At 36.7% G+C, this 23,314-nt stretch overlaps 1 protein-coding gene across 1 annotated transcript in view; it reads left to right on the forward strand.

Annotated features, from left to right (window-relative positions):
• The window catches only part of RYR3 (ryanodine receptor 3), a 243,221-nt gene that overhangs the window by 143,320 nt on the left and 76,587 nt on the right, over window positions 1–23,314 (forward strand). Inside the window, exons 42-54 of the mRNA XM_080595279.1 lie at window positions 402–516; window positions 5,841–5,973; window positions 6,994–7,097; window positions 9,048–9,183; window positions 13,129–13,309; window positions 13,783–13,888; window positions 15,101–15,221; window positions 16,314–16,483; window positions 17,152–17,372; window positions 18,485–18,575; window positions 18,887–19,027; window positions 21,805–21,986; window positions 22,841–22,919. Coding sequence (XP_080451405.1) covers window positions 402–516; window positions 5,841–5,973; window positions 6,994–7,097; window positions 9,048–9,183; window positions 13,129–13,309; window positions 13,783–13,888; window positions 15,101–15,221; window positions 16,314–16,483; window positions 17,152–17,372; window positions 18,485–18,575; window positions 18,887–19,027; window positions 21,805–21,986; window positions 22,841–22,919 — 1,780 coding nt within the window. The remainder of the gene's footprint in view (window positions 1–401; window positions 517–5,840; window positions 5,974–6,993; window positions 7,098–9,047; window positions 9,184–13,128; window positions 13,310–13,782; window positions 13,889–15,100; window positions 15,222–16,313; window positions 16,484–17,151; window positions 17,373–18,484; window positions 18,576–18,886; window positions 19,028–21,804; window positions 21,987–22,840; window positions 22,920–23,314) is intronic.

Here is a 23,314-nt window from a genome sequence, read left to right on the forward strand (position 1 = left end):
TAAAATTAATTAAGCAGTGTTTCTGCAGAGATGAGATTAGATTTAGATTTATTGATCCCCATTCTCTACTTACAATGTAATTGAATATATTCTTTTACACTTAGATCTTAACAGAGTATGTTTTTTTCTTTAAAGAGAACAGATGGTAAGAACAATTTAAAGATGAAGAAAAATGCCATTTTGAAATAATTGAAGAGTTTAGGTTCTTGTTACATAGAATTCATGACAATTAGAGGAATGATAGCATGTTTAAATGTGAAGCATTTATTTGTCAGATGTTTTTGTGTTACACTGAAATCTGAGAATTTAAAATCATATTATGACAATGAGTGCATATGTCTGAAACCTCTAATAGATGAAAATAGTATTTCTTGAAAATGTTGCCTTTTCTTCCACTTCAGGGATATAATGAACAACAAGGTGTTTTATCAGCATCCTAACTTAATGAGAGTCTTGGGCATGCATGAGACAGTTATGGATGTGATGGTGAATGTGCTTGGAGGAGATAAGTCTCAGGTAATTTCACTGTAATTTTATTATTCGTTTCACATCTTGTACTTTTGGAAAAGTGTAAAAAGGATGTTAGAGAAAGCTAAGATAAATAGATCTCATATATAAGGTAGATTTTGCTTGTCCAGATTGAAATATTGATTAACGTTAAAAATTGAACAGTTCTTATAGTAGTAGAGGGACTGTCATTCTAGGACTTAATTTTTAAAAAGTGAGAGATAGGTAATAGGTATTTTATTTGTCTTTTAATTGTACCTTAAATGTTTGGTTTTTGTTTTGTTTTGTTTTTAATTTTAAATTAAATATATATGTTATGTGTCTATATGAGAGGCTTAGCTCTGCTAGGAAAATAGACCTCTTCATCTTAGATAAAGTGTTGTTAACAATAAACTGTATAATTAGTTAACTTACAGCAACTTTATTTTGAATGCTCAAATTCAAATACTTGAGCTGTAATTTTCCTGCAAAATTGTGTTTTGCCTTTTCTTAGTGTTATGTTTGAATACCTATATGTTAGTTTAAAGGTAGAATGGCATAAATATTTTGAGAAGCATAACTGAACATTCCTCCGGCTACCTGAGGGAAGTCAGAAATGAAGTGGGCTTATCTTCTCTTTGCTTATGCCTGACATTTTAATGCTAATGCCACCCTCCCCAATAGAGGGGTCTCCTATTCTCCAAATACTGCTTACCTTTTTTTTTTCTTTTTTGTATGGCCAGGCAAACTACAATTATTTCTAACCTGATAAATGCTTGTGTAATTTATAGGTGTCACAACCTTCTGTTTTTGCTACAATTTGTACATAAAGTCCAAAGTGACAAAACCAACCAAAAAAACAAAAAAAAAAAAAATACTGTTCCTTCTGATTCTACTTAAGAATGTTATCACAGAGAATTTTTATAGCACAAAAATACATCATAGAAGTTACCATGATATTTTTCATGAGGAATGTAGACCTAGAAAATGAGTTGTTAACCTGGTGTCATTTAATCACAGTATCACAGATTTCTAGGTTGGAAGAGACCTCAAGATCATCGAGTCCAACCTCCGACCTAACACTAAGTACTCCACTAAACCATATCGCTAAGCTCTACATCTAAACGTCTTTTAAAGACCTCCAGGGATGGTGACTCCACCACCTCCCTGGGCAGCCCATTCCAATGCTTAATAACCCTTTCGGTAAAGAAGTACTTCCTAACATCCAACCTAAAACTCCCCTGTCGCAACTTTCGCCCATTCCCCCTCGTCCTGTCACCAGGCACGTAGGAGAACAGACCAACCCCCACCCCTTTACAGCCTCCTTTAAGGTAACTGTAGAGAGCGATAAGGTCGCCCCTGAGCCTCCTCTTCTCCAGGCTGAACAATCCCAGCTCCCTCAGCCGCTCCTCGTAAGACTTGTACTCCAGACCCCTCACCAGCTTGGTCGCCCTTCTCTGGACTCGCTCGAGCACGTCCATGTCCTTCCTGTAGCGAGGGGCCCAAAACTGAACACAGTACTCGAGGTGCGGCCTCACCAGAGCCGAGTACAGGGGCACAATCACTTCCCTAGACCTGCTGGCCACACTGCTTCTTATGCAAGCCAGGATGCTGTTGGCCTTCTTGGCCACCTGGGCACACTGCTGGCTCATATTCAGCCGACTATCAACCAATACTCCCAGGTCCCTCTCGGCCAGGCAGCTTTCCAGCCACTCATCTCCCAGCCTGTAGCTCTGCTTGGGGTTGTTGTGCCCCAGGTGCAGGACCCGGCACTTGGCCTTGTTGAACTTCATACAGTTGACCTCAGCCCATCGCTCCAGCCTATCCAGATCCTCCTGCAGAGCCTTCCTGCCCTCGAGCAGATCGACACACGCACTTAGCTTGGTGTCATCTGCAAACTTACTGAGGGTGCACTGGACGCCCTCATCCAGATCATCGATAAAGATATTAAAGAGGACCGGCCCCAGTACCGAGCCCTGGGGGACACCACTAGTGACCGGCCTCCAACCAGATTTGACTCCATTCACCACAACTCTCTGGGCCCGGCCATCCAGCCAGTTTCTAACCCAGCGAAGCGTACGCCAGTCCAAGCCCCGAGCAGCCAGTTTCTTGAGGAGAATGTTGTGGGGAACTGTGTCAAAAGCCTTACTGAGGTCAAGGTAAACCACATCCACAGCCTTTCCCTCATCCACCAAGCGCGTCACTTGGTCATAGAAGGAGATCAGGTTCGTCAAGCAGGACCTGCCTTTCATAAACCCATGCTGACTGGGCCTGATCGCCTGCTTGCCCTGCAAGTGCCGTGTGATGACCCTCAAGATAATCTGCTCCATGAGCTTTCCTGGCACTGAGGTCAAACTGACAGGCCTATAGTTCCCCGGGTCTGCCCTGCGGCCCTTCTTATAGATGGGCGTCACATTGGCTAGCCGCCAGTCAACTGGGACCTCCCCCGATAGCCAGGACTGCCGATAAATGATGGAAAGCGGCTCGGCCAGCTCCTCCGCCAGTTCTTTCAGTACCCTCGGGTGCATCCCATCCGGCCCCATCGACTTGCGCACATCCAAGCTCCGTAGCAGGTCACCAACCATTTCCTCATGGATAGCGAAGGCCACGTCCTGCTCCCCATCCCCTTCCACCAGCTCAAGGCACTGGGTATCCAGAGAACAACCGGTATTGCCGCTAAAGACTGAGGCAAAGGCGGTATTAAGCACCTCAGCCTTTTCCTCATCCTTAGTAACTAGGTTTCCCCTCGCATCCAGTAAAGGATGGAGATTCTCCTTAGTCCTCCGTTTCGCGTTGATATATTTGTAAAAGGATTTTTTGTTGTCTTTAACGGCAGTAGCCAGGTAATGAGTCTGGCCACCCAGAATATCCTATTTTATATCCCTATATCTATAAATTGTGTGTGGAATCCAAAACTTCACCCATTGAACTGGGATTGGCACAGGAATAGAAATCTTACCAAGAAATATGAATATGAAATAGGGTGTGTTTAGAATTTGATCTATTCCAGTCTCACGGTGCCTCATTTTCGCCTTAAGAGTGGAAACTTGCAGATACCCACCATTCAGAACCCTTTTTTTTTTTAAATGGAAACAGAGGGCTAGAGTCATATTATGAAATAACACAGCAAGGCTTATTAATGGACCTTTGCACTCCATTAACACAGATTTTAGATATTGCGATGGGGAGATTTCATAGAGCAAACCATTGGACAAGGAACTGTACAGGCAGAGAAGTGTTGTTTCTGAGTTCCAAATGTGAAATATCTTCCATACGAACCTTGCAGGAGAGCACTGTTTTTTAAAATGATTGCCATATGCTGTCTGTTGATCTCCTGCTGGCATGCTTTTCTTCTAAGCACGTATAGACGTCTCACTTGAAAGGTTGTTCACTTAGGAACTGGCAAGCATTAAACTGGAAAAGGTACGTCTCCGTATGCCGGGGATCTTTTACTGGCCCAGGTAAGGTGTCCTTAGGAAGAAAGGAGTAGGGCCAGAAACAGTGTGCGTGCCTTGGTCAGTGATGGTTTTATATACTCAATTGAAATTCTTCAGGCTTTTGTCCAATTACTTGCTTCTGTACAGTTAAGGAATAGTGGTGGCATCAGACATTAGAACATTGCTCTTTGTGCTCTCAGTTGAGTTCCTCACAACTCTGTTGTTAGTTATCTTTCAAAGAATCCTAAACACTGCCCTTTTTGACTCTCAAAATGGAAACATTTTACTTCAAAATTACTTCTTACTGATTTGGAAATTTTCAAATTCCATTTTTGTATCGATACCTGTTAATAATAAAGAATTTCTAAAATGACAATTTTTTAACATTGTGGCTCTTACTGTAATTCTGTAAACAAGGTTATGTCACACATTTTGCTTAGTTTAAAATCCCTGTAAATTATGGGGATGGAAGCTTTGCTGAATGTTTTCAGGAATGAATGAATGTTTTTCATTAATTTTCTTCTATCATACGTTTAAAAATAGAAATCATATCTATTGCTACTTTTACATATTAACACCTTCATGACTAAAATAGCCAAGTGAGCCACACACATTAACAAAAAAACCCTGTGTCAGACTATGCTTAATCAACTCAAGTCTGTGGAAGTTAGGAAATGTACCTGATGTCTTGAATAGATAATACATTATCATATAACTTTTAATTAACATAATCACTATTTTACCCACAAAACTGTTGTCTCAGTTGAAAATGCTGCATTAGAATGAATTAGAGTTGTTCTGTAAAGGAGGCAATATTTATTATGCTTTGTATAATGAAGTATAACTAATATTATTTATAGTTGCAAGGTATGAAGTGAAGAAGGCAGGATGTCGGAGGAAGAAAAAACATGGTATTTTGATTAAAGTGCTTGAATATCACCTTGGATCTCACAGAATATAATGCATTGTATAGAATATTATAGTGTGTGTGTGTGTGTGTATATTATATAGAATACATTCCTATTTTTGCCTGATGAGAGCTGGTCAGATTATTTCGAAAAGAATTCTCCTGGGTGGTCATTAATTTTCTGCCTAATTTTCTGTGCATCCTTAGGATGCAGATTTGCAACCGTGCTTGACACTTTAAGTGCCATATAATGGTAAATTTAATACATCTGGTAGGATAACCTTAAAACAATCATCAAAAGTCTCTCCCATGATTTTTGTTCTTTCATCTCCTTTCAGTAAAATGTGAGACTGGCATAAGTTTTTCATGCCAGAAGATGTTATGACTAATTGCAGTTTGTGAAACGTTCATTTGGGTATGCTACAGATTAAATTATTTTGTTTTCAGAGGAGAAATCCTTTCAATGTAATGCACAGCAAGAAAAATGTCTTTAAAAAAAATTGCACAGCAAAAATAAAATATTAATATATGTTATCAGGCCTATGCATTGAGGAATGTAGAAGTCTTGTAGAAACCTTTTTTAAAAGACTGTGTATTCTTATTGTAATGAGTATGTCTGGATAAACTAAGGTCCTTTAATATTTTATTCTGATGTGACCTAATATTTTTTGGTTGAGCTTGTTACCATAATGTTGTTTATGTATAACCACATTTGCAAGTCTGCAGATTGCTTTGTTTGAGAATTGAGAAATAACTCTCAGTTTTTCTTCATTATATGTCCCCTGTAGTTCCCTGTAAAATAATTTTTCAACATTTTAAACCCAATGGTCTAATGAACACAAATGTTAAAAGGAAATGCAGGTCCTTTCTTAAATTAGAACAAGAGCAACCATCAACTGCTTGTCACCTTGGTAACTTCACTATACTTTCCTTATTAGGGATGCAGGAAGAAGAATTGGAACAGATTGGTAATTAACATATTTCACTGCTTTGTCAACTTTCTTCTTCAGCAGATCGTTTTTCCTAAGATGGTGGCAAGCTGTTGTCGATTCCTATGCTACTTCTGTCGAATTAGTCGTCAAAACCAAAAAGCCATGTTTGAGCATCTTAGTTACTTACTGGAAAACAGCAGCGTTGGGCTGGGTATGTCATGTAGCTGTAACAGTTAAAACCAAGACAAAGAAGGAAATGTGCTATCACAAGTCTGCCATCTAATTTGTATAGCAAGTTGAATCATGCGCTGAAGCCTCTGTTACATACTTTTTTCCATTTTTCTTTCATCTTTCTATGTCTGTTAATTATATTTGAAACAGAGTAGTTTAATATGTTTTTTTAAATGTCTTGAAAGATTTAGGATGAAATCCATGCTGTTCGACATTTTGTTCCATCCAATATAATTGCAATTGGAAATCTAAGATTAATTTAACCCTCTCAAGGGTCAGTTTCGTCTGGGCATCGACACAAGTCACTTTTTAATTTTTATTGTTGTTTTCCGTCCCTCTAAAGCTTAGTCCACTGATATGAATTTCGTATTTTTCCTTTGGAATGGGTGTTTGATTTTAAAATGTGGATGTACTAGATTTTGTAGCTCAAGAAAATTTCTCTTGGCTAGGTAGATGGCCTGTATCAATAAAGTATATCAAGACAAGATAGCTTGTGATTTCACAGTGTTTTAGCTGTTCATGATTGCTATTTCTATACCCACATTTGCCCATATTAAACCCAGAAAATGGAATAAGAATGAAAGAATGAAAACAGGCAAAGCTGAAGTTTGAAAGTGGATATTTTAGCTGAATAAAGGCAAATTAAAAGTCTTGAATTGATATGGTTGTACAGTTTCTTAGAGTTATATAGCTAGAATGTTGCTCTGCTAGAGAAATAGTTGTATAATTTTTTTTCTAGTTTGCTATGTTGTTAACACTGATTTCTTTATCTGCATTTAAAAGCAGCATAGTTCTTTATGTTTGTGGATATGGATGTCAAGACAAAAAAATTTCAGCATTTATTTTAGCATTATTTGAAAGTTAAACGTTCTTGATTGAAGAACAGCTATACAACATACTGTTAATATGTTTAGATTCCATTGTGATTGCTGCCATCTGCTGCATGACTGTGATTACTGCAAACTGAATTTAATTTTTGTACATTAACATTCTTCTGCAGCATTTCCTTCAATGAGAGGTTCAACACCACTAGATGTTGCAGCAGCCTCCGTAATGGACAACAATGAGCTTGCACTAGCACTGGAAGAGCCAGATCTGGATAAAGTAAGTGATCACTCTAACCTACTTATTCAACAGTGTACTTGTAGTAGTAGGGAAAAGGGCAAGTCTGATCACAGTAATTTTTGAATATGATCTTTTCAGAAATAGTTGCTCTAGGAATGTGCTGTCTTAGGATAAGGTTGACTGAGCAGTATTTTCCTTGCTTTGGCGCTATATCCTGCTTTGGCTTTATACTTGGTGGGAATCACAGCAAAAGAGAACAAGAAGGTGTTTTCCTGTCTTCTGTATCCTTTCAAAATTATTATCAGCTAGAAAGAATAACATGAAAAAAGGCATGAAACAGGAGAAAGACATGTCAGGAAAAATTGTCTGGGGAAGAGCAAATTCAGGTGAAGTAAGAGAATGTGAAGAAAGGTCTCATGGCTTAAATAAATCAAAGAGATTGATGGGGAGAACAGAAGTAAAATCTAAGAAAATAGTAGGTTAGATACATGAACAAAGGAAATTGGAATAGGATATTTGGTTTAGCTTCAGCAGTAAATTGAATCCAGGATTCAGGTAGTATTCCTAACCATTCACAGTGGTTAGGAATAAAGGGAAATTTAAGGAGAAGAGGGATGAAGTAGGAATAGTGGGTAAAAAGATATAAAAAATGGCATAAAGTTCTCTGTATATACCTGGGAAGGGGAACAAAATAGTAGATGGAAGGTGGATACAAAGTCAGAAGAAAAGTAACGCAGGAAAGGGAAGGGATATGTTCTAACACAGCAGTGGGAAACAGAAGCCAGAAGGCAGAGTTTAATATGATAGTTTGGCAGAGGTAAAGCCTTTGTGGAGTATGGGGGTAGATGAGGGTAGAAGTGGGTGAAGAGTGGTTGTGGTGGTGTTTGTATTCAGCATATACATTGGGAGAGGCAAAGGTTAGAAAATGGAAATAAATGGACATATGATGGGGATAGCTCAGAGAAGACAGGGACAGGAATATGAATGGAAAGGGTGTGAGAGCACAGGAATATACTAATTAGATAAAGGTAGCACTGAGAACAATTCCCAGTTTTTTATCAATTGCAAATTTGCCAAAAGTGCATTCCATTCTATTGTTAATGAAATATTAACAGTGTTGACCCCAGGATACACTGTTAGTGACTGGAGCACCAGCATTGGCTGTCATATTTTCAAGGAAAGTAATGTTAGGCAAGTCAGTGAATTACCTATTTCAAAACCTATTTGAGGACTAAAGTCATGTTCAAATGTTATCCTTATGTATTTTAAATAAAAACAAAGATCACATCTGTGCAGTTACCTGACAATTTCCTTTTAAATTATTGAGAAAGTGTTTCATTCATGTTTCAGAAATTCAGCTTACTATAATTAATTACATTTGTAATTTCTCAGTGATTTGTCTTGCTTAAAGATATTCTTCGTGATAAGAAATGCTATATTGGGTATTTGTGTATTACCAAAAATTTTAAACTTTATGGTTCTCCAGAAACTTGACTGTTCGCTGATATTGATCAATCTTCTGAAAAATTTAATTATTTGCATATCTATTAGAATTGGATTTACAGTAGGTAAGCTTCTGATGCAACGTTTACTTTGCTGTTGTAGCAAATTATTCATATATAGCTATTTATGCAATTTTGAAGTTGTTAGTATTTTTAACTGTTGTTTAAAAAGTGTAAAAAAGATCTGACTATTTAATTCCTTAGTATTTTATTCTACTTTTTACCTTCCAAATTAAATCTTTTTCATGTTGTTCTGTTGTTGTGTCATGATATAGTTTGGTAGTTTCAGAAATACAGAGTGTTTGGCTTTTTTTGTCATTATCAAAAGCAAGAGCTAGAAACTAAGACTGATGTTTCTGTGTTGGTAGTTTCTCAGATGAAACACCTCTTATATTAAAACCATGTTATTAAAAAAAAATCATGCATTGGCAGTATTTTTAGAAATTTATTTCCACATACATGAATAAATATTGCTTCTATATTGTAGGTTGTTACTTATTTGGCTGGTTGCGGCCTGCAGAGTTGTCCAGTATTGCTAGCGAAAGGATATCCAGACATTGGATGGAATCCAATAGAGGGTGAACGTTACCTGTCATTCTTAAGATTTGCAGTTTTTGTTAACAGTAAGTATAATTTCTTGGCATTCTATCAAAAGGGTTTGTTAAAATTACTTTTCTGTACATAAGAATGTGTTAATGGATGAAGAGAGGTTAATGCATACCCTTCTCATCGCAAACAACGGGTAATTATTATATGCTGTTTATTAATATATTTTTTTTGAATCTTCAAAATTATAGTTACTTTTTTGTTATTCCTTTTGCAACTTTTATTGTTGATTTGAGTATCTTATTAAGGTAGCAAATGAAGCTAGGAATTCTATCAATAAGTAAGCTGTGGTATAGAGTAAATTGCACTATTTTAGGTCAGACTGTGATATATCTGAAAACGTAACTAGTTTGCTCTGCTTTTAGAACTTCCTTGGCCACTAAGCCACTGGGAGAATTAGAGGTTTGTAATTAAGCTATTTTGCATTACAAAAGGCAATTTTCCAATAGAGTACTGGCTTACATAGTTTTCTGAGGTATCAGGTTTTAAAGCATCTAGTAAAACACAAGATCTGTGCAAAGTCAGGAGTTGTGTTTGTTCAAGATCATACCTGTGTTTTAAGTGGGGAAAATACAAAACTGAAATGTTCGAAGTGCTTAGCTGCTCCTTCCAAAACCTCTCCGTCCCAATTATCTCACCTACTGTTACCTTCCTTTAACTCTGACTTCATAGAATCATAGAATGGCCTGGGTTGAAAAGGACCTTAAAGATCATCTACTTTCAACCCCCCTGCTCTGGGCAAGGTTGCCAACCACTAGAGCTGGCTTCCCAGAGCCACATCCAGCCTGGCCTTGAATGCCTCCGTGGATGGGGCATCCACACCTCTCTGGGCAACCTGTTCAGTGCCTCACGACCCTCTTAGTGAAAAACTTTCTCCTAATATCTACCTAATATCTACCTAAATCTCCCCTGTATTAGCTTAAAACCATTCCCCCTTGTCCTATCACTACCAACACATGTAAACAGGCATTTCCCCTCCTGTTTATACGCTCTCTTTAAGTACTGGAAGGTCACAATGAGGTCTCCCCGGAGCCTTCTCTTCTCCAAGCTAAACAAGCCCAGTTCCCTCAACCTTTCTTCATAGCAGGGGTGCTCCAGCCCTCTGATCATCTCAGTGGCCCTCCTCTGGACCCGTTCCAAGAGCTCCACATCCTTCTTGTACTGGGGGCCCCAGGCCTGCACGCAGTATTCCAGGTGGGGTCTTACAAGAGCAGAGTAGAGGGGGACAATCACCTCCGCCTCCCTTATGGCCACCCTTTTTTTAATGCAACCCAGGACATAGTTGGCCTTCCAGGCTGCAAGCACAAACTGCTGGCTCACATCCAGCTTCTCATCCATCAGGACCAAGTCCTTCTCTGCAGGGCTGCTCTCAAGTTCTTATTCTCCCAGTCTATATAAATACCTGGGATTGCCCCAGCCCAAGTGCAACACGTTGATCTTGGCCGTGTTGAACCTCATTAGGTTCTCATTGGCCCACTTCTCCAACCTGTCCAGGTCCCACTGGATGGCATCCCTTCTCTCTATTGTATTGACTGCACTGCTCAGCTTGGTGTCATCTGCAAACTTGCTGAGGGTGCACTCGATTCTGTTGTCTATGTCATTGATAAAGATGTTGAAGAGCACCAGTCCCAAGACTGACCCCTGAGGGACACCACTTGTGATCGGCCTCCACCCAGACATAGAACCGTTGACCATAACCCTTTGGCTGTGAACAGCCAACCAATTCTTTATTCACCTAACAGTCCATCCTTCAAATCCATACCTCTCCAATTTAGAGAGAAGAATGTGGTGAGGGACCATATCAAAGGCTTTGACTTCCTGATGGCCCTGTTATTCTTTGCTAAAAACTACAGTTTCTAATCCCATTTTTTTAGTGTGTGCTCAAGATACAAAATTCAATTCAGTATAAACTTGATACTAAAGTTTATGTACTGGGTTATTATTGTAGCTTGTAAGTAAAATACTGATACTGATGATCTGTGGGATAAAGCTACTGACATCACAAGTTCAATGACTGAACTCTCTTTCCTTTCCTTTAATTTGTTTTCTTCCTATATGTCCCATTAATCTCATATCATCCCACAGATTATTTTTATAAGGTATCCACTGTGAATTTTCTAAATGTTTGCATTCAACCATGAGCTGGGCTTTTTTTTTTTTTTACCCAATTATTATACCCATATTATATCCACATGCCAACTGCTAAACTTTAAGCACTAAAAGCAGTTAGATTAAATATAAAGAGATCATTTATGTGAAAGTTTCTTTTCTTAATGACTTTTATTCAGCAAGCATCTGGGTCACAACCTATGTGCCCTTTTGGAATTTATACAATAGATAACCTACTCTCTTCCCTTTTCAACTACACATACATTTCCACACAAAGCTGATTTTAATGTGTGTTTTTTGTGTATAGAGAAGATGAAGTATTCAATTTCAGGCTTTAAACAACAAGAAGAGTATTTAACCAACATGTAAGTATGCAGTAGAAAGAATCAGGAGATTTTACCCCAGCTTGATTTGGTCTAAAATATGAGTTGTTTTTCTTTAGTTATACTGAGAAGATTCAACTCTGAGATGAGTGTTCCACTGATGGAGTACCAAGGCCAGAATGTTAAGCAACATTTTTTGTTTTAGCTGGCCCATTTAAAATCAAATAATTCTTGTCCTATGCTAGGTCTGGCTGGAATGGAATTAACTTTCTTCATAGGAGTCCGTAAAGTGCTGAAACACTGTTGATAAACTACAGATGTTCTGGCTATTGCTGAACAGTGTTTGCACAGTGTGATGGCTTTCTCAATTTTTTCCCACTCTGCCCCCTTCCTCGCCCCCAGCAAGTACATTCAGGGTGGGCAAGAAGTTGGCAGCGGACACATAGACATGAGGGATGACCCAAACTGACCAAAGAGATATTCCATATCACATGACATTGTGCTCAGCAATAAAAGCTCAGGGAAAGCATTAGGAAGAGGCAGATGTTCATGGTTATTTTGATTGTCTTCCCATACAACCATTATGTGTTCTGGGGCCCTGCTTTCCAGGAACTGGCTAAATATTTTACACTGCACTTCACTGCCTATGTGAAGTGGTGAATAAATTCATCTTTTTGCTTTGCTTGCATGCACAGCTTTTGCTTTCTCTGCTAAACTGTTGTTATCTCAACCCATGAGTTGTCTCACCTTCTTTCTGTTTTCTCCCTCTCCTGCAGGAGATGGGGGGGAACAAGAGGCTGGGTGGTTGTTTACTGGGGTCAACACCCCCGCCCCCAGCCTTCCCTTCACCTGCCCAATTGCAGGCTTATTGCCTGCAATTACCCTTTATACAAGAAGCTGAAGTGAATTTTATTCAATGTGTGTGGTATCATGAACTTTAGTAAGAAGTACGTTTCTCTGTCCATGTGCTAGGAGTGGTGCTTACAAGATATTTCCTAAAGCCATGAATGAATTTATTCAAAATCTACCTGTCTCTAAATGGAGCCCATCAAAAACTATGTCTCATCATCATTTGTACAGATTGCCCAGGAATATTTAATTGCCACTTTCAGTGGCATTCTCACTTGCCAGTATTATATGTTTGGGTTACTTTCTAGTCCATTTTGTGCAAAAGAACCTATCACAGTATTTTAACTCTAGGAGGAAGTAGTCTTTGGCACAAAAAGCAAGTTAACCTTCTGAAGTGAACCTTCTAGACTGAGTGTAGTAAAACTGTGGCAAGGCTGTCACTATACTGTCACTATATATACTATATATAGACAGTGACTATACTGTCACTTTTAAACCTAGATATCCTTTGGTAAAGCACATCTCATGCTGCCAAAATGATAGATTTTTGCTTTCAGAAATAAGATTGAAGATTTATTTTATATTTTGTAAAATTCAGAGGAAAATACAGTCTCCTTCTGACGAAAGGATACCTTTCAGGGGAAAATATGTATTGTGCTAAGACTTTATTTTGGTCTTCAGGTGAAAGTGTTGAAGAAAATGCAAGTGTTGTTGTCAAGCTCCTTATTCGACGGCCAGAGTGCTTTGGACCAGACCTTAGAGGAGAAGGAGGAAATGGTTTGCTGGCAGCTATGCAAGAAGCTATCAGAATCTCAGAGAATCCTTCTCGTGACCTTCCCTCACAAGGATATAGGAGAGAAGGGTAAGTAAATGTGAATGCATGTTTGGAAAATGATGATTTAATAGCTGGTTTAATCTCACCAGAGGTATATAGATAATAGACCCTATTGGGTAAGTCATTATACAAACACAGAACATTAGAGATTCACACCCACAAGCAGTTGTCATATAGAATTCTTGAAACATGATCATGTAGAATAAGAGTTACAGAAGAGAAGAAGCCTGAAGGACAAAGCAAATAAGAAGTCTGTTACAGAATGAAGCTAAGATAATGGTAAAGTGCAAGAAGAAGACAGAAGGATGGTATGAAGTAGTTATTACTGTTCAATTGCTTCCTAACTCCAGGGATAAAAAAAAATTAAAAAATTGTAATCTGTAACTGGAGGAAATGGTTGTATCTCATTTATAGTCTCTGGATCATGGATCTAGTTCCAGAGAGGAGCTATAAACTTGGATTAGCAAAAATACTCACTGGTATTATTGATTATCTTTTAGTGATGAGGAGGAGGAAGAGGAGGAGATTGTGCACATGGGCAATGCAATCATGTCATTTTACTCGGCTCTCATAGATTTACTTGGACGCTGTGCACCAGAAATGCATGTAAGTTCATTCTGTCACTTGCTCAGAAAATGTGGGAGATTTGTAAACAGAACTGTATGTGTCTAACTAAAATATTCCCTATTCAAAGGCTTTCTACTGTCAGGAGGTATGCTTTATTGCATTTTTCACTGTATCTATACAGATATGTTCCCTGACAACTGTTCATAAAGAATCACTGGCTTTTGATTCCTTGTGCTCTGTTATTTATGTAAAATTTGGGATTTTTGCATGACTGTAGGATTAAAGCAAAAATGAACTACTAGTGGTACACATTTACACTGCCAATAAAATTTCTGAAGATGGCCCTTTACTGTCCTCTAGAAAGCCACAAAAGTAATTTTCATAACAGTGTGATACAGAACTTCATTCTTGTGTACTGTTGAAATATGGTATTAACACTACACGAATATGTGAAAAAATAAGTGAAATAACTGTTTTGAATGTGTAATGCCTGTAACAGCCACATGTAAAACTTGGTGTTAAAGTGACTTTTGTTTGTCACTATTTAAAATGCTTTAGTAGCATACATCCAGATGAAAGTGCCATATTTGTGTGTCTCAGTACAACAATAAGCAAGAGATTTGACTTGTAACGTCCATACTTAAAATTACCAAAGCTATTAGCTTTACTAGCTGTAAAATTGTATCTAGCTGTATATTGCTAGTTTCATGTTAAGAAAATTACTGGAAGAGGTTTTCAGAGATAGATTGTGAATACGTAATTTCTGCTGGAAGTTAAATCAAGTTGGTCACCCCATTATTATTAATTCCTTTTGTGATTTTTACTGCATAAAAATAATAGGACAATGTGTAGATACATCTGACAGGTTTGCATCTGTTCATAGTATAAAAAGGCAAGCTGAAAAGCTATCACCAAATGTTCTCTAAGTAACATGAGTCTTTCAGAAATTTTTGCTTTCAGCACTTTGTCTGATTGATCCTTGGAAAGCTTAGCCATGTAGCTGTTTGTTTGTTTTATTAGGAATTTATAGCATCAATAAATTATCCATTTATTATACCAAAATTAGGAGCGATGAAAAAGTAGGATAAGCTTAAAATCAGCATTCCTTTATAGTGCTGTGATAGATTGGATTTCTATGATTTTTTTCCAGGCAGTACAGTGTTTCCAAAAAACCATACTAATATCAGTATTTTGATTTTTTTTTCTGATTTCACTCAGTATTAAGTTTCTTTGATGAACTTTTTCTAACAGCTTATTCAAAGTGGAAAAGGTGAAGCTATTCGAATCAGGTCAATCCTCCGATCTCTAGTGCCAACTGAAGATTTGGTTGGAATTATAAGTATACCACTAAAGCTGTCAACAGTTAACAAAGGTAACTTCAATACTTCTAGTAGATAAGTTCACATTTTATAAAAAGCTGTTAACACATAACTTTCAGGTGTGAAATGTTCTTTAGATTTTAATTAGGTATGGATCAATTAGACCTATAGAAGAGATACTTGGTCCTGTGGAGCAGAGAATGTAAGAACATAAGAAATACCTTACTGGAACACTGCAGTGGCCCATCTGTCCCAGTATTTTGTCTCCTGCAGTTGCTATAGAAACACTATCTCTTTAGGTATAACACGTAAGCTTGACCTCATTCCCTTTGTACTTTCATCACTTTGAAACTTAAAAATACTACAAAATCAGAGAGTTCAAGGTGAAAAGGGGTATTGATCATGTATTCTTGCTTGTTGTATGACTGTTGATTCTTTCCTAGAAGCGGTCTTATAGTTATCCAGGGTGGATTTATTTCCAAACATAACTTCCAAGATAACCTTACAAACTGTAATTTTATGTAAAGTATAAATGCAACAGAGGAAGAGGTTTTTATGGTATATGATCTTCATCTTTCATGTTAGTTGCTGCATGTTCCACTGGCTATAAGCTACCAATCTATCATTTTGTTCTACTCCAAAGTAATGTTATCCTCCTTCCCCTCCTTCTGTTTTCCTTTCTTTTTCACAAGAATTATCTATTCCCCTTTACAGATGGTTTATCAGTTAATGTCTGCTACTGTTGTATTTGCTTGGATTACATATTCTTTCTAGTCTAGTTTACATGATACAGAAATGAAAATTCTTAACCTTCTGAAACTTCAGTTACTATATATTAATATTCGCAATAATATGTTTCTTTAATTTTACCTTAAAAATATTCTCTGTAATAGTAATGAAACAAGTAGAATACTTTAGCCATTCATTCTTTTCATTTAAGACAGAAAAATTAATCAATTGCAATATAAGTGTTTTTTTTAATAACTACCTTGAATTCTTTTTCAGCGTACAAGAAAACTGAACCAAGACTATGATTTCAAACATTTGATTTTAGTCAATAAATATAATTATAGTGTCTTTCATTGTCCTCTTGTTTCTTGTTTATTCAGTGATTTTCTATTAAAAGCCATTATATATTTGTGTAGATGGCACAGTAAATGAGCCAGACATGTCTGCAAATTTCTGTCCTGATCATAAAGCACCGATGGTACTCTTCTTGGACCGTGTATATGGTATTAAGGACCAAAGCTTCCTCCTTCACCTATTGGAAGTTGGATTTTTACCAGATTTAAGAGCTTCTGCCTCTCTGGATACAGTAAGTATTTTGCTATGCAGATTAGGTGCTGTGGCTGGATTTAATGGTTCAATTAGTGTATTAAATGGAACTTCAAATTAAAAAATCTTTAAAAAAAAAATATGCTCACTGTAAACCCAAGCAGTAACAGTTCAATTATATTTTTATTCATTTATACTGTTTAAGTTTTAATTGTAAGCATTCAGTACCACTGAAAGCAATGGTGTACTGTACTTTAAATGCAGGCTTACCTTAATTATGCTATAAGTGCATAGGATATTCTGTAATAGGCCTAATGATTACTTTTATTTCATGTGTGTTTTCCAATTGCACTGAAAATTTATGTATGTGTAGGTAGGAAGAAATTGAGTGAGATGAAAAACACTACCTAATGCTTGGTGATTTTTCATAACCTGTTTAAAGAAATAAGCTGCCTGTTTTCTTTTTTGCTTTTATTGGTTTAGAGAGCAGTGGGGCAAGAAATCAGTTTTTAATGGGATAAGTGGGATGACTTGATTTTCTCAAGTTCAAAAAAAATGGCTTTTGTCCTCATGCATTTACTGGGAATACTACATTAGCACCCTGGCACTAAGGGGACCTCAGGAATATGTCATTATTATGTTTTATAATTTCATATTTAGTAACTTTTATTCCATATGATACTAACAATCAATTACTACTTCATACAGGTTACTCTAAGTACCACAGAGGCAGCTCTCGCACTAAATAGATATATTTGTTCAGCTGTGTTTCCGTTACTCAAAAGATGTGCTCCCCTCTTTTCTGGAACAGAGCATCATGCTTCTCTGGTTGACTCCATGCTTCACACAATATATAGGTTATCCAAAGGACGTTCCCTTACAAAAGCACAACGAGACACTATTGAAGAATGCCTGCTTGCTATTTGCCAGTATGTATGATACATATGTTCAAATTGATTTCGTTTGTGTGTGTATGGAAATAAGAATATGTATTTTAATAATTTTCTTCATTGTGTATAATGTAGAATGAAGAGTGTTTTACTCTTGAATGAAATAAATGACCTGACTGTATGACAGGATTTCTTTTCCTAAGAGAAAATAGTTCTGATTTTTCTGTTACTCATACTGCGTTCTACAAGCTGTTGCATTGCTATGAGCTTTGCAATGATACAGGATGAATTGTGATTATTTGTAAAAACAAAATGCCGGTAATTACTAAAAATGTTTAGGCGAGTTTGACAACGTGTGTGTGTTGGGGATTTAAAGGGTTGACGTGTTTGTATTTTTTATTGTGGTTTGAAGAACCTTGTTCTTTGTTTAAAAAAAGGAAAGAATGAAAATAAAAAGAGAAAAAGAAGCCAACAAAGAAACACTAAAACCAAAACAAAAACATAAACTATCCATCATTCTCCAAATCCGAAAACTGATCCTAAAGCTGAACTGAGCCTTGATGTAGTAGAGATGTACAGATTTATTTCTAATAATAGTAATCATAATGTATTTCCAAGATCATTTTCAGTCAGGAGTGTTTTGCTGCTTTGTAGTTTCATATCAAAAACCATTCTTTTAGGGCAATATTCTGTTTATTTTGCTTTGATTGTCTCTTCTGTATATCTAAACCACCCTGAAGAATCCTTAAAACTGAACAAAGAAACAAACAAAAACCAACAGCAACAAAAAACACCCTTTCCTCTGCTGTCATATGGACAATCATAGCTGTTGTCTAATTGCATAAGACAGTCCAAAAGCTGCTTATCTTTGTGCTATATCATTAGATAGATGACATAGAGTCAGGTTCCTCAAACTTATTTAGAGAGTCTAGTATTTGTTTTTTCATGATTTTTTTATACACCTGAGGGTATTAACTCTTTGTTTTGTTTTTCATTGTGTGCACACCATATGTTTCTCAAAATAGTTTTCATGAGTCATTTGAATACCGATGTGGAAAATCGTTTAAATTTGTATTTCATTTTCACTGGTCTGTATGAATTTTTACTAACAAGAACTTCCTTTTTCATTTCTTTTTTTTTTTTAATTACAGCCACTTACGTCCCTCTATGCTACAACAGCTGTTGAGAAGGCTAGTTTTTGATGTACCGCTACTCAATGAGTACTGTAAAATGCCTCTCAAGGTAAATGGTGTATTTTGTGTACATGCATTCAGCATAAAACTCAGTTCACAGTAATCTGTCTAGCTGGGGATAACAGAGTCTTTATGCTTTAGTGGCACAGCTCTACTGCTCCCCCAAAAAGATAAAGAAGAAAAAAAGACTCTCTTTAAGATCTGTTAGAAATAAAGAATAAATAGTATTGGTGGGCATAAGTAATAATAATAAATAATAATACTTATGTAACTGTTTAAGCAGATGCTACCCAGTGAGTCATATTATTAAATATCAATGTTTTACACACTTCTTTTTTTTTTTTTTTTTTTAACAACTAGCTTCTGACAAATCACTATGAACAGTGCTGGAAATACTATTGTCTACCTTCAGGAATGGGAAGCTATGGAATTGCAGCAGAAGAAGAATTACATTTAACTGAGAAACTTTTCTGGGGAATATTTGATTCCTTGTCTCATAAGGTAATGATTAGAATTCATGTTTCACTATGGGCTTTCTATAAAAGCATTACAATGATAATTCGCAGTGCCAAGAACAGAAAATGCCTGTCTCAGCAATTCTTTCACATAATACAGGATGTATGACAAAGAATGTTTCCAATGAAGTAACATTCTAATAAAAAAAAAGGAGTCCTGATTCATGAAGGATTTTCTCCAAATTAATGAAATGTGAGATTTTCGTTTTGATACAGTTTTTCCACTGTTAATGATTGCTTGCTGCACTGACAAGTCAATGTTCTCTACTCAGCTCTATTCTACTTTGCTCTCCTAAACTTCTTATAATACTTTTTACTGACATATAATAGCATTATTTTTAAGAAATGTGTGTATATGCTAATCAAATTATTGGTGTATGCACTGTAAATCTAAATTACCTGTTCTCAAACAGACATTTGTATTTTGATAGTTTGCTGGTCCTTGCTTAGGTTAAAAACTTATGATCCAACCTTCACATAAATAAACATTTTCCTGTACTACTCTTCCAAGGTGTGTTCTTAGGATTTTTGCACTTACTAATGTTTTTTCTAAGTAAGGAAATGTTACATTTCTCATATTAGAAATGCCTTTCTGGATAAATACTTTTCAAACTTGTTCTCTTTGAACTTGGCTCAAAAATCAAGTTCTCACTATGAGAATGTAGCAATATTTTTCAGTGCATCCCACTGAATGTCCATTCCAGCTCTAGTGAACAAATTCAGGTGATCGTTTCTCTAGGCATCCTTTTTATAGTATGAAAGTAAACATTGTCTCTTCACTATTCTAGAATGGCTTTTAAGCCTTATTTGTATTTGGTTTTAATGACATCTTTGTCTGTCTTACTGCTTGTGAGTTGAGATAAAGACAGTTTATTAAGACAGGAACATAGTAATAACAATAATAATAATAGTGATAATGATAATAGTATTAATAATAATAATGTGTAAGAAAACAAGTGATGCACAATGCAATTGCTCACCACCCACTGACCGATGCCCAGCCTATCCCCGAGCAGCCGGCCCCCCCACCCCGGCCAGCCACCCCTATATATTGTTTAGCATGACGCCAGATGGGATGGAATACCCCTTTGGCCAGTTTAGGTCAGCTGTCCTGGGTCTGTCCCGTCCCAGCTCCTGCTGCACCCCCAGCCTGCCCGCTGGCAGGACAGAGCGAGAAGCTGAAAAGTCCTTGGCCTGGCGTAAACACTGCTCTGCAACAATTAAAACATCAGCATGTTATCAGCGCTCTTCTCATCCTAGTCCAAATCATAGCACCCTACCAGCTACTATGAGGGAAAATTAACTCTGTCCTAACTGGAACCAGGACACTGCTGTCACAAGTACAAACAGTGTCAGTAGGGCCTGAGGTTACAATGAACCATTTTCAATTTGTGTCTTAGCATTTTACAAAGAAATGAAGACGATGTATTTCTGTCAGTATTGGTGGCCCTCTGTAATAGGATTTGTATCGTTTTGTATATGATTATTAGTCCAATGAGAGCATTGTGTAAAGCTGCTAAGCTACAGTGTTCTCCATTGTTCTGTTTTGTACTGAGATATTTACAGGTTTGGTATTTTTATGGCTTCCAGCTGTGTTAGTGGAAGTAATTCACTCTGTGATCTCACTTCTTTTGCTTGTGCCTTAAGCACTAAAGAACATTGTAACAAAACTAAAGGAAGTTAAAAGGTTCAAAGTTTTAGGCATTCTTCTTGCTGTAATGTATAATTTTATCAGCAAGAATCTTCAATGGACCTTGAAACTGCTCTTCAGCATTTTGTTAACACAAAAATAATAAACGAATTTGTCATACAAATTTAGAAAATCATATAGCTTTCCTATGTCTTTCAATGAAGCACGAGAAATCTTTCTTCAATTTATTAAATAATTATAATAGCATGGAACTCTTGCACAACAGTGTTCAACAGTAAATCTGTTAAAGTCTTTTAAAAGTACATCATTATGCATGTTATACAAGTGGGGAATCTGAAGTGATTATTTTTCCCAGGCACACTAAGAATGTAGTTTGAGAGCTTTAATGAGAATGTAGGCCTCCTATGATCTGCTGCTAGTTTCTCTATGTCCCCCCCCCCCTTTTTTAAATAACTTAATTACACACTTAACTCTGTGTGTAACAATTGACCTTAAATGTTTTTCATGGCAAGTTAACAAAGGATAGGATAAATTCTTCACATGTAATTGCACCATGTGTTTTTATATATCAAGTACTGTTATCTCTAGAGCTAATTAAACTATTAGGCTAACTATTTAGAAGACAAAGTGTGCTAGTTCACCTCTTGACAGGACAACTCCGAAAGATAGTGAACTGGCTTTGCAACAGTAAAACACAGTTTTCTCTGACTGGCATGATTTAAACTTTAAGAAGTTTAGGGCAAAAGAGGGAGAAATGATAATGACTTCTGTAGTTAAAGACAGTATTTTATAGATTACTGTACTTCTCTGACTAGGTAAACAACCTTTGATTCTTCCTATGTAGGCTTTAACGGCCTGAAGAAATCTTTACATGCTCCTACATGTATTGTATATGCTTATACAAGTGTCAGCATACTTACGGTAATTGGAACAGTCTTAAAAATGTATCAGGTTGATAGCAAGAAAAATACAGGTCATACAGCAATAACTTTGCTCTGTGCTTAGTTTTTAAATGTGCTTTACTGTCTCTTTGCATCTTCTAATATTTGTACATATGGCTGCTTGGTTTTCACTAACATTTTGCATGTTTTTCTGTTGGGTTTTCCAACCAGTTCCTATCTCTCCTGCAGAAGTATGATCCAGAGCTCTTTCGAATGGCCTTGCCTTGTTTAAGTGCTATAGCTGGTGCCTTGCCTCCTGATTATTTAGATACACGAATTAGATCAACTTTGGAAAAGCAGACTTCAGTGGATCCAGAAGGAAATTTTGATCCCAAACCTGTCAGTACAGCAAAGTGAGTAATGTATTTCATAACAATTTCCTTTCCTTATATATTTTTACAACAATTTCCTTACTAACACTTTATTCTCCTCTATATAGAGTGGTGGCCAGTGACTGACTTTTTAATGATATTAGTACCTTTCGGAAATAATGCAGGCATTTTTGCTTCTTGCTGCCAAATGCTTTGCTAGAACATATCCTGTTTAGCAGATAAAAAACACACTACTCTTAGCCCTGTAGAGATGTTCAATATTCTGCAGAGTAAGTGGTAAATTAGTACTTCTTATGTACCCCATTAGAAATATTTGGGATATTTACAGCCTTAAAACAGTTGATGCTGTCATTATTTAGAATGTGGTACAGTGATAGCAAATGGTACAAGATCATCAAAATCTAGTAAGTGATTCAATTAGCCTATTACCAAGTTTTTATAAAATCTCATTTAGTTTTGAGACTTAATCTTAGAAACCTGGTAGAGCAAAACAAGAAAATCATGTGTGATGGTTTAGTAGAGACATGAGCTTTTAAGTAATTCTAAAATACAGAGTTCTAAAATTTCTATATTCAAGAAATTACTATTGCTGATTGGTGATTGCTGTTAAAATCAAGACCCTCCACCAACCATCATTATTTAATGTGAAATGTCCATACTAATACTGTCTTGCATTAAGAATTACCAAGAATTATGTATTTGAAGACTCTCTGTAAATGCCATTATAGCTCTGTTTTGGTTTGTGTTATTTATTCTAAATAAAAATATTTACCAAGCGAAATGTCTTGCCTTCATTTGGAGATGAAGCTTGTTTTTTTCATAGATCAGAGTGCAGTAACTTACAATTGAATGACCAAACTCTCCTTTGTTTACAGCCTTGTACTTCCGGAAAAGTTGGAGTATATTGTCAGCAAGTATGCTGAACATTCCCATGATAAGTGGGCCTTTGATAAGGTAGGAATTGTTTTAAGACTGGCAACTGTCTTACCCCAGTAATACCTGGGGTGATTGCTGAAAACAAATGTGAGTTGTTTAAATGATAGGCACTTGTTCAGTGTGTGCATTAATGTCTATATAGTTCTTTAGGGATATGTGGAAGAAACATTTTGCTCAAGCAAATGGATGGATACTTGTCAGTTTTTCAAAGTGACCAGAATTTGTTAGGACAAATATTTGGTAGGGACTGAGGAGGGGTGCTTAATTTGTTTTGTTTCTGTTTTTTAAAGTAAAAATATATATTTCTTAGCATCATATTGCCTTGGTAATTATGTTCTTTTAATGGAAGTCAGAAATTCAATTTTACTGCAGCAGCTCTGTGATCTGAGAGTACCTGGGAAGTCTAATGTCCT

This window comes from Anser brachyrhynchus (genome assembly GCF_964034855.1).
Source record: "Anser brachyrhynchus genome assembly, chromosome: 5".
Lineage (NCBI taxonomy): Eukaryota > Metazoa > Chordata > Aves > Anseriformes > Anatidae > Anser > Anser brachyrhynchus.